The sequence below is a fragment of the Chelonus insularis genome, unplaced genomic scaffold (genome assembly GCF_013357705.1).
Source record: "Chelonus insularis isolate UGA/USDA-ARS -01 unplaced genomic scaffold, ASM1335770v1 contig_408_pilon, whole genome shotgun sequence".
Taxonomy (NCBI): domain Eukaryota; kingdom Metazoa; phylum Arthropoda; class Insecta; order Hymenoptera; family Braconidae; genus Chelonus; species Chelonus insularis.
In genome coordinates, this window is record NW_023276565.1 from 656,656 (window position 1) to 668,762 (window position 12,107).

A 12,107-nucleotide genomic window follows, 5' to 3' on the forward strand; every position below is an offset into this window, starting at 1 on the left:
AAATTCTTGGAGTAGCCATTCGATGAATAATAATGGAAACATATTTTTCATATTAAAAATATCCATTTTCTCCTTAATTAAAAAACAATGACATTAATATTTTTAAATATCAGTTTCGGTACGACTCGCAAGGTCTACATATTTTTTTTCTATTCCACGTAAAACATTAATAATCATTAAATCTATTTCCAAAATAAAATAAAAAAATTAAGTAAAATTAAATAAAATGACTGTAAGTACTAGTGCTTAGGTATTATTATTATTACTGGTGCTTCATTGTGATTAACAATATCGATTAATTATTAACAATACTCATTTGGGAGACATTAAAATTTGGGACTCACTAAATCGGGCCCATTACAATAACTTTTCACTAGGAAGTTGATAAGAAAATTAAAAATGTTATTTATTTATGATTGAGTTATTTTGATTTTGAAAAAGCCTCAAATCATATTTAACAACACTTAGTTATTGTGTAATGTGATAACATTACGTGATGAAAATTACAACGTATAAGTTGGGTGATACAACTTGCATAGTTAAAATTATTATTGGACTGGTCAAATAATATGCATCGCCATGCATAGTATTCACAATCTAGGGCAATTTTCAAATCAAATAATGCAGAAATATTCGTTACATGTATTTTATTATCAAATGACTTTTTTTACTACTGTTTCTACTGAATGAAAAAAAAAATTTTTATTTATTAAAGGTATTTTATTTTATGCAATACAAGAAATGTCATATTGATTTCAAAACAAGTATTGAAATACATTTGTAACTGAAACAATCACGAGTTATATATTTTTGAACAAATAATTCGTACAAGATATTGAATGAATAATTCATGGTTCAACAATAGTTGAGTCATTCAAGGATGGTTGAAAAAAAATCTAGATGACAAAGAAATGAAATAAATGAATGAAAATCGTCGACAATTTATGCGCAATAGATGTGGCATTCTAAGAACGCCGAGTCAGACGTACTAAACTGAGCGGGTGAGTGTCGTTCCTTACATAGCTTGCGGCATCATCTCCATCGTTTCTAGGATGCCCACGAAATCCGTCGCTTGCATCGTCGCCTTGCACACGCTTTACCAACCACCCGAGTCAGCCATTCCCGTTGGTGCCGGATGCTTTGGATGGTGTAGTCTTGACTACCCCCCCCCTTTCCTACCCCACATCTCACCCTCAGAAAGCTTACTACCGGTTTACAGACAAATATACGTACAGACATGCATGCTCTGAGGCTATCTACACATTTCAATAACAATAACAAGCCTTCTGCGTTGCTATTGCACTGTCGCTGCCAACTAGTCTCGTTTACCTGATATTTAAATTCATTGTGCTTGTAATGATCGAGAGCTTCAGAATTTTAGACATTTTTAATTATTATTAACATTCCAGTGATAAATTATTGTGATGGGATACAACAGCTTTTAAGTGAATGTCTGTGGGTGCGTTCAGAATTATTTTTTATCTTGATTATTTCAAAATCAAAGAATGATATCGACATGAGACTAATTGCATTCGATGCATAATTACGCAGCTCAAAACTGATTAGGTTTTAAACAGTCATTGAATTAGCACTGGACATTAGTGAATATTCACTGATTCGCAGTAGTTTTTACTGATTCAGTTTAAGAGAGTTTTATTCCATGTTAGGAACATTTGTATAAAAAATATGATAAGTGACAAATTATTGTTTATAATAATTGAGTGATATTTGTAATAATTAAATGTATTAGTAATAAATGATTATTGTTAATAATTATTTGATATTATTTATTACAATGAAATAGTAATAATAATAATGATAAATAGAATATGTACAGTATTTTTATTCTTTCCACTAAGAAGTTAGTCGTGTGGATCTCGCGGGGTCGCACCTGAACCACTTTTTAATTTTTGTTTTAGTCCTTAAAACGGTCCAATTACTTTTTACAGACGAAAACATTCCAAAGAAATACTTCAAAAGACAAATACTTAACATCAGAAATTTTTTACACTTCACTTTTGGTGAGAATTTTTTCAACCAACGAAAACTAAAATTCAAGTTTCTTTAAAAATTTAAAAGATAAAAATAAAAGTGAGTATTTTTCAATGCATGTTAAAAATATAAACGTTTCTGTGTTTTTATCACCGTAATTCTCCTTTATTCGTTCATTTTTTATCACTTAACTCCCAATTAAATTGAATGAAATGTTGAGAATTTTTTTCTTCGAAGTTTGATATATAAGATTTGTTTTAAGAGACTGTATGAGAGTTTTATTGCTTTTCAGGTGTACGATTTTTTTTTTTTATTCTTTTATCTTGACAGCTCTTTTCGCCGTTCAAGAACTGGACTGTCTTGAAAAATGGTTGGTGCGACAGTTACGAGGTACAATGTGGTTCTGAGGTAGATGAGAGTAAAGGAAAAAGCTGAGGTTTCAAATTCCTGCCATGTTCGCTTTTAAAACAAAAAAAAAGTTGCTATGCGGAGACAAAAAAGGGTGAATGTAAAAAAATCGGAAGAAAAAAAAAAAGAAAAAGTGAAGGAAGAAAAAAGACTGAATTTTTCTTTTTTTTTCTTTTGTAGACTTTAGAAAAAACGTGATGGCGTCTTGCAGCATCGCGAACTTTTTCTCTTGAGGCTAACGAAATAAATTCAGAGAAAAGTTTTCTCAAATAATAATTGACGTTGAGGAGTGGTTGGAAATAAAAGGGGTGAATCAAAAAAGTGTTGGAGTGGCGGAAGATAAAATTTACAAAAGGTAAAAAAGATGATATAAATTTAAAAAGAATTAAAATTCAGAAAATGGTGATTTAATCGAAAATATTTGACGACAGTATGAGAGCAAGTGAGGATTAAAATACTAAAGGTGAGCTGCAAAAAATGAGGTTGAAAATAGATGAAAAGTTGTGGTCTTTCAATGACGCGTTGGTGGACTGGTCCAATTATTTCAGCTAGTTAGACGTCTGAAATCCCGAGTGACAGTTTTCTATGAACAGATACTTAGGAAGGGGAAAAAAAAGAGAAAAAAAGAGTGTGAACCAAGTGGAAAGTTGTTGCACGTCCTCGTCTAGAACTTAATGGTTGTCTAAACTCGATGAAGGTTAAGAACTATCAGCAACACTGCTTGTACATTTCATTTCTTCTCGAAAATTTTTATTTTTCGTTAGAATAATTAGAATAAAAAATAAATACACAACACAGGAATTTTTTTAATTAAACTAATAGTTATAGGTGTTTTAATTTTTATTTTCTCTGTAATTAAAATGGTAGTTTATTTCAAACAAGTATCTACATGATAGTTAGAACAAAATTTGGATTCTATGATCAAAATACCGGACATTTTATTTTATAACATTTTTGTCTTTCATGTTTTAATTTACTAAAAAATTTTAAAAATAATTTATCTACAGTAATTAAAGACAAACTGTTTTAATTGAATTTTTCATTCATGTGAAACTTTATTCACATTGTAAAATCTAATAAATTTATTTTATCGTTGTTGTTGTTGTTAACTTGTTATTAAATAAGGATAATTGTGATTAAGATATTTTTCTTTAGATCTTAATTATTTTTTAACAAAACGATTCCGATATCAGATTTAATCAGATCTAATTAGGTCTGTTCAAGGCTTGTCCGAATCAAATAAATTTAACTCTATTGAAAAACTTTTAATGCTGGATCTGATTAGATCTAGTTGAATTTACTCCTTAATTCGATTTTATCTAATTAGATCTAAAGTCTCATAATACTATTTTAATCAGCAATCATAGTATTTTTATTTTTTTGTAAATTTTATGACTACAATAAAAATGTGTGTATTGTTCTGGAAACTTAATAGATAATTGTTAGTCTGAGGGATTTTTATTTCTTAATTTATTGCTTGAATTTATGAATGATAAAATCGGAATTGTATTAAAAAAATCCTAAAGACTAATGCACTGAAAAAATTTCCTCCTCACTTTGGGATTAAAATTTCCCAAAGATGATAATAAATTTGAACGGGCCAGGTATTGGTTGAGTATTTATTGTAACAAATTTAATGATACATTTAAATCTTTGAATAATTAAATAATTACGATGCACGTAAGTGTTTATCTTATTAATACAATAATTATTAATTCTATTGGATAGTTGTAAAGTTGAAATAAATATTTACATATTGTAAAATATGATGAAATAATAACTCAAGAAAGGATTATAAATCAACAAAAGGTTTATTAAATTAAATTAGGCTGTAAACAATTTAATTGTCAAGTAATCGTCACTAATTAACAAATCGTTGTTGGTCAATTAATTCATAGATTGGAATATTCACATATTTTACAGTATATACTCTAGGAAAAATTTTCTTTAGATTTTACTGAGTGGCCTAGTAAATTTTACTGAGCTTTTTAGTAAAAATTAACTGTATTTGTCAGTGAATTTTACAAAGTTTTAAAAAATTTATCACTAAATAACAACAAAGAAACATTACATCATCAAATCCAGTCTTTTATTACATATTTTTTCTGATTAATGGCATTGACAATTTCAGAAATATATATACAATAATTGTTTATGTCTTTTAAAGTAAATTTAAAATCATTCACTTCTATTAAAAAATTCTCTCAATGTAGCTGATTATTTCCTTGACGGAGAAATGATATTGAGATGTAGGAAGTCAACTAATGAACAGTTGTTAATTTTGTTTTATTAAAATAATGAATCATCAATTGTGACTTTTCTTCAGACATACCAGACATATATCTGTTTGAATTAAACGATTGTCTTGAGCAGAAGACAATGGAAGTTAATTGAACGAAACAATTCTGGAATATTCGTGCCCCCTGAGGTCTTTGCTTGAATGAGAGGAAGACCATCGTGTCTCAGGGTTATAGTAGATCTCAAACCCGGATGTCATTCCTAGGACAAGCAGTCTTATTGATCGCAGTGTGCTGACTAGTGGCTATGACAGCAATTATCACCGGTTTGACCCGACGCTTTCAGGTTCCAAAAACGGAACATCTGATAGACATCTCATTTCAACTTGGAAAAAAAGATTAAGAGTCGAATTAGAGATATTTACTACTTGTAATTGGAGTAAAAAATTATTCCTCGTGTAAAAGGTCTATTGGAAGTCTTTATATTCTAGTTTTTATGGTCTCGAGAATAAGTGCAAAAAAGGCTCAATTGAGCGGGTAATCGGTAACATTTACCGATTATTTTGCGCGTGCGTTTCAGACTGTTCGAGTGTCGTCCCAACATCACCCTCATCCTCGTAATAACGATAACTGCTATAACTACCCTCAAGAGCTTCTGCACGTGAACATCCGTCGTTGGCTTTCAATTCCCATGCGATATAGTTGATTTATAGCGCTGTTGCCATCCATGACATTAGTAGATTTCAGATCTTTTATCTTGTTTCTTTATCTTAATGTTAAGAATACATCTGATAAAATGCCACCATTGAAATTGTCCTCCTTTGCTTAAATCATTTGCATTTTTATATGAACATTCAATTATCTTTATTTCATCACTGTTGGGGTGGCATTATTTATTCGGACAATTTATTCATTTACAAAGCTTGTTAACACTTTATAAAATTTATTGACAGTTAATTTTTTTGTTTCTTCTATACAAAAGAAAATCTACAGGATATTTGTAAATGAATGGAGGTTTATTAGACTAAGTAGTCTATTGTAGTCGAGATTAATTATAAAATTGTGTGTATGGTTTATTCAATAAATGTGATAGATTCATTTTAAATCTAAATGTTTAGTAATAAAACACTTGTTAAACACTTGAAGCTGCAGTAAATGCTGTTACAACTGAAATAAAAACTGTGCATGAGTTATGACGTTGCTCGTATCAGGTGTCAGTTCATGATGTAGAGCTTAATTTTGTACAAGATGGCGTATTTTCATAATTCCCGAGAAAAGAAAAGTAATAATTTTGGTCAAGTATTAACTGCAACAAATTTTGACGAGTCATCACTGCAAATTGTACTATTTTATTTCAATGCACTTGAAGTGCTTTAGAACAATGTCACCCATCTAATTAGCATCATAGTCATTTTTTCAACACATTCAAATGCATTTCAAGTGACTACAATGTCAATCAAATGGGTTTCAAGTACAAATGATCAGTTTTTGGATGCGCTCAAATTATTTTTCAGGCCCACAACAGACCCAATTTAAATTAAGATTATCTTTTAGGCCTACAAAAGGCCTAAAAATAGTTTTTAGGATCACAAAGTGCCCAATTCAAGTCCAAGAGTACTTTCTAGGCCCACAAAATGCCTTATGTAAGTTCAATAATATTTTCCTGGTTCACAAAAGGCCCAATTTAAGTTAAAAAATATTTATAAAATTTAAAAAAAAATGGTCATAAAAATTTATCATTGAATTAACTTTCATGCTACAAATTTACAGTTGTAATTTATTGTCGAATATGATCATGGAAAATGGGCTTAAATGGGCCCGTTGTGGGCCTGAAAAATATTTCCGGGCTTAACTTGGACACCTATTAAATTTACGAGTGTATTAGGCTTGTTTTGAGCACTGAAAATATTTTTGAATTAAGATTAAGCTTGAATTGGGTCTGTGTTGACCTTTTTTGGGCCTATTCAGTTGTACTCAGGGTAACGTCATTTTAAAATACTTTTAAATTTAAAATTTACTGTGATCATATTTAATTTGTCCTTTATTTGAGACATAAGTTTTCTTAAAGTAGATTCCAATTTTGCTTCAGATATTAAACTCGTTTGCCGAAGAATATATCAGCAGAGTTGAAAAGCAAATGGATATTTAAATAAACAATTATGAAATTTTCAAGTAATAGTAATCGAAATGGCTTTCTTGTGAAATTAAGAAACATATAAATTATTGAAATAACAATAACAACATGTGCCTGAGAAGTTGAAACAATTTTCTGATGGGATAATTTCCAATAATGGTTGCTTGCTGTAGAATTTGTTTTACTATCATGAATAAAAGTTAATTTAATATCAGTTAAAAAGTTGGAACAAGTAAAATTAATTAACAAACATGAATTTTCTCATTACACTGTAAAATATTTACGTTATTTTACATGAAAACATATGACGGTAGTTGCATAAATAATTTTGAAAAAAAAAAGCTTTATAGAATTCCTCAAGTTGTTTAGTTTGATTGAAAGCTTCATTATTCCTTCGATAAGTCGATAACGTATGGAGACGAGTGTTGACTTTCATTTCCAGTATAAAGGAAGATTAAAAAGAGTATATTGAAGGAGAAGGTTGACGGTAAAATTCGAAATTGTGCCTGGCGTCGCGATGCTTTCTACCCAGAGGCTCGTGCAAAAATGTGGCACTTATGAAAGTGGCCAAAAGCACTTGGGAAATAGGGGATGAATAGCGAGGAGAGGAAGAAGGGTAGCGAAAAGAGAATGGATTTTTTGGAGAGTGTGAGAAAGGAAAAGAGATGAAATAGGTACAAGAGAAATTGGCAGGATGGCTCCGTGAAACTAAGTTAATTAAAACGCGATATCAGATATTGGAAATTGGATCTACACTACTTTCGTTTCATCCCTCTCGTATGTGTGGTAGGGGTTGTGTAGGTGCTGGAACTTGCCACCGACGTTCGTCGCAATGTCAGTAGAAGGGGGTAGAACATCGTCGACGTCGCTGCCAGATCGAATGTTATATTTTTTGTTAATCTACATTCACCTCCATTGTTTTAAATCCAGAAAAAAGGTTAAAAAAAAATATATATATATATATAAATCTACCTCAAAAATATTTTTTATAGTTTTTAGCCACTTCTCCTTCTGTTCTTTTTTTTTTTCTTTCTTCCCACCTGACTATTTTCATTGTCAATTTATAGCACCAAAATTGCTGATATAAATTGTAAAAGGATAAAAATGGAATATTTATCACAAAGCGCCTCTTTTTTTACATAGTGTTTTACGATTATTCCCTTTTTATAGAAATTTTTACAAGTATTTCAAATTATTTCGTTCTATTAATGTTGGTAGAACCAATCATAAAAACCTGTGGCTTTTTTTTTTTTTACAATTACCGATTAAATTGATTTAAAATAATATTCTTGTCACCAAAAAGTATAAAATGATTTAATTATTATTAGAAAATAGAAACAAAACAAATGAATCAACATTAATTGAATACTTGAACTTAAACGAACAGCAACATATGTATGATATTGCTCTATCCATTCATTATAAATAAAATAATTGAGTATAAATTTTTACTATCATGTTCAAAATATAAAATTAGGTTAATTGGATACATCTCTGCTGCCAGTTACAGTAATCAACAGTTATTTATTTATATCCAACAGAGAATATAACTTAAGTAAAAAAGTAGACATCATTGTAAAATATTTTATGAAATATATTTATTCAATCATTTATCAATAAAATTAATTCAATTAAAACCCTTATTCGTGTTTTGATTCCAAATTTCACTGAGAATGAATTTACCAAATCAATATATAAATGCTCATGAAATGACTGAAAATCCCAAATATGTTGAATTTTATTATTGATAGAATTAATATGAAATATATTTTCATCAGTTCATATTCAACAAGCAAAAATTAGTGCAACTTACCCGAGTCGAAAAATTTCGATGGGTCTTACATTGATTACATTGTTATAACATAACTTTTACATGGGATACATTGCTAAAAAATTTTATTTTACATTGCTAAAATCATTCTTACATTGAAAATGGTATAAGCAATGTTAAATTAATATATGGCAATATTAGCAATGTAAGAGTAAGATTATTAAGGTTTTACATGTAGATCTTGAGTTGACATTGGTTACATTACTAATCATCTAGAGCAATATAACTAATATTAAAAAAATATGAAGCAATGTTACCAATGTAGAAGAAGAATTATAAAACATTTCATGTGTGAATCTTGAGTTTATATTGGTTACATTGATAATAGTTTCTAGTGATATAATCAATGTCAAAAAAGAACATCGTTAAGGGATGATTATTGTTTTCATTTTTATTAACTTCCCATTAGGAAGTTATTGAAATTGGGTCGGTTGGTGGAATTTGAATTTTCATCATATCTCCACGTTTCATGATATTTGCAAGCATACTGACCAATTTTTAGAATGATGCGTGTGTGTACGTACGTACGTATGTCTGTACAGACGTCAGCATTTTTTTCGTTTTCGATATCTCAAGAATGGATTGAAATATCAACTTCAACTAAAATTTATTCGAAAGATATTATTTTAGAGAAGATCTGAAAGAAATTTGAACAAATTCGGTTAAGCCGTTTTTTTTATAACAAAAAAACTATTAACGAATAAATGAAAAGATGAACTATTTAAAATACTTTTAAGCGGAAAAATAACAATTTTATTTGAAAATGAAGTCAACATTGACTAGACATTATTGTTCACAACCAAATATGACTCTTAACAATTACGCATTGTTTATAACAAAATGAATTTGTTATAAACAACTGAAAATTGTATTTATTGAATAAGTAATGTGTATATCACATGTATTTGGATGTTTTCAACAAACATTGATTACAACTATTTAAATTTGTTATAAACAATTACTCATGGGAAGTTCGTCGTGTTAGCACAGACAAAGTGTGCTCAGACCTATTTTTTTATTAAATATTTCGTAACAATGGTAATTTATTACTAACAATATTTCAACTGTTGTACATAGAATTCAACTGTTTATTAACAGAAAATAAAAAAAAAAATTATAAATCAATGTAGCACAGTGGGAATCGAACGGTACGCGCGATTTTCAAGTCAAGCAACATTTAGGCCGGTAAATAGATGGATGGGTGACCGGAAAGGGAACACCAAAAATAAAAAAAAGCAATATAACCAACGTCAATACCAATGTAGTTCTAAATTTATTTTTATTTTTCTTATTGTATTATGATTACATTGCTTTCATCATTTTTAGATTGCTTCTTTCTTTTCCTTGATAACATTGAATTGACATTGTTACTACAGAAAAGGGAATTATGCAAAGGATAAAATGTTAAAGCAATGTCATCTTAAACATTGAAAATGAAATTTAATTTAAATTATTTTTACATTGGTTGTATTTCTAAAAAGCAATGTAACCAATGTACAACCCATCGAAATTTTTCGACTCGGGTAGTATTAAGAGAGACTGGAAATGGCTAAATGAGAAAATGTTTTAATAAAATATTTGATCAATCTCATGTTGCAGGATAATAACAGGTGGCCTAAAATAGAAGAGATAAGTGGGATATTGAATAGAAAACCTCCACTGTGGGGTAAATGTATTTGGAACGTCCTTGAAGACATTCAAGCTACAAAAGTATGTCAAATGATTTGGAATAGAGTGGAAGGTGATCAGATTTATGATTTGCTGATAAATAAGCTTGGAATAATGGAAAAAAGCGTGCTGTGAAGAAGAGGGCAGAAGGTTGATCATGAGCTCAAGCTTCAAATGTGCACTCAAAGTAGTAAGTAAAGACGAATAAAAAATTTTTTTTTTATTTTAAGAATAATTACAGCCTGTTGTATAAACATTAAGTAATTCTGCTGTATTTATATGCATAAGAAATGGAAAAAAACATGGGCCAGGATGAGGTCTAGGTCTGATGTGTAGGTCTTTATGAAAAAAGGTTCACCAACTGGACATGTAGGTTTTGTGCTAGTGGGAAATAGAGTCATTGGAGCACCTTATTATTTGTGACAAGGCAGCTGAGCTATAAACAATAGAAGTTAGAGATTCTGTGAGAAAATGGGCGAATTGGTTACGTGAAGGTGAAATAAAACAGAAAGTAATTGAGAAGAGCACATGGAGGAAAATTGATTAGAAAAATTGTCATGCTTGTTGCTATGAAGTAAGTGCAAGTGACGAGCATTAAAATCTTTCTAAAACAAATTAGAAAGAACTTTATTGATGCTGGGTAATTTTTAATAGGAACATCATAGTTTCTGATAGAAGCCTGGTAATTTTTACCTTAGTGGCCCAGGAATTTTTCTACTGTGGTTGATATTTTTTACTTGGCTGATAAATTGCATGCAGATTACCAGAAAGCATGGGAATGTATGTTTATAAACAATTTAGAAGAGCATGTTGTAAACGTTAGATAAGATACAAAAAGTATCGCTGTAATGTAGGCAAGCAGATTGCAGAAACCTATAGGAATAGGAATGCATTGGAAAAAAAATGTATTATTATCATTTGATCAATCAACGGATTCATTTAAATGCCTCTTTTGTTGGTTTGGGAGTGTGAGTAAAAGATTTGAAGATATTAAAAGCAAGTTTGAAAGGAATATTATATAAAAGAATATTAAATAAAAGAAACGATAACGCTTGGAAGTTTGCGCGCGCAGGATATTCATCGTTATTGAAACTGTCGTCCACCATTCTCTTGCTTCTTACTGGATAGTTTCTCCAAGTACACCTTCCTCTATAAGACCACGGAACATTTTCAGAGTTAACTACTACCTCCCTTTCATACTTAGGATCACCCAGCAAAACGCTAGAAAGTTATAAGTCTTTAAAGTTTAATTTTAAGTTAACTCTCACCGTCTAGTCGTGGAAAAGTTGGCTCTCGCATGGAAGTACCTAGTTCCAAGCTTACTCATACCCCATGTACATACTTTTCGGGTGGACGGAAAAGTTCCGGACGGGGTTTTAAGATTTTCCTATACACCTAGAATTTCTTATAACCCTTATGCTTTCACTAAATTTTCCCACGATCTGTTTTATAATTTTTTTTGTCATAAATTAATGACTTTATAAAAGTTTTGCGAAATATCTTGATTTTAAATATGTTAAAGAGGGCATTTTATACGTTATTTGATCGATGTTTGAGGCATATTACAATGTCTTTACAATGACATTTTATTTTAATAAATCACTGCCAGTTATTTTTTTCTTTTAGTAAATTAAGAAAAATCACTTCCATCAACAGCTAAAAAAATATGAACGATTTTTCTTGTAAGCAAATAAATAAAATAATGCTCTTTCATTTATTCAATTCAGAGAGAAAAATTTTTTTCATATTTCAAATGCAATCCCATTGTTAAGATTCCTATTCTTAATAACTTGATGAACTTTTCATCAGTCAAGTGTCAGCGACAGGACAAATATCA

General features: G+C 29.8%; 1 protein-coding gene across 1 annotated transcript in view; it reads left to right on the forward strand.

Moving 5' to 3' along the window:
* LOC118069360 (uncharacterized) overlaps positions 1-12,107 on the forward strand; it is a 176,031-nt gene that overhangs the window by 81,732 nt on the left and 82,192 nt on the right. Inside the window, exon 3 of the mRNA XM_035087417.1 lies at positions 10,202-10,460. Within this exon, the coding sequence (XP_034943308.1) occupies positions 10,445-10,460 (16 nt within the window). The 5' untranslated portion in view covers positions 10,202-10,444. The remainder of the gene's footprint in view (positions 1-10,201; positions 10,461-12,107) is intronic.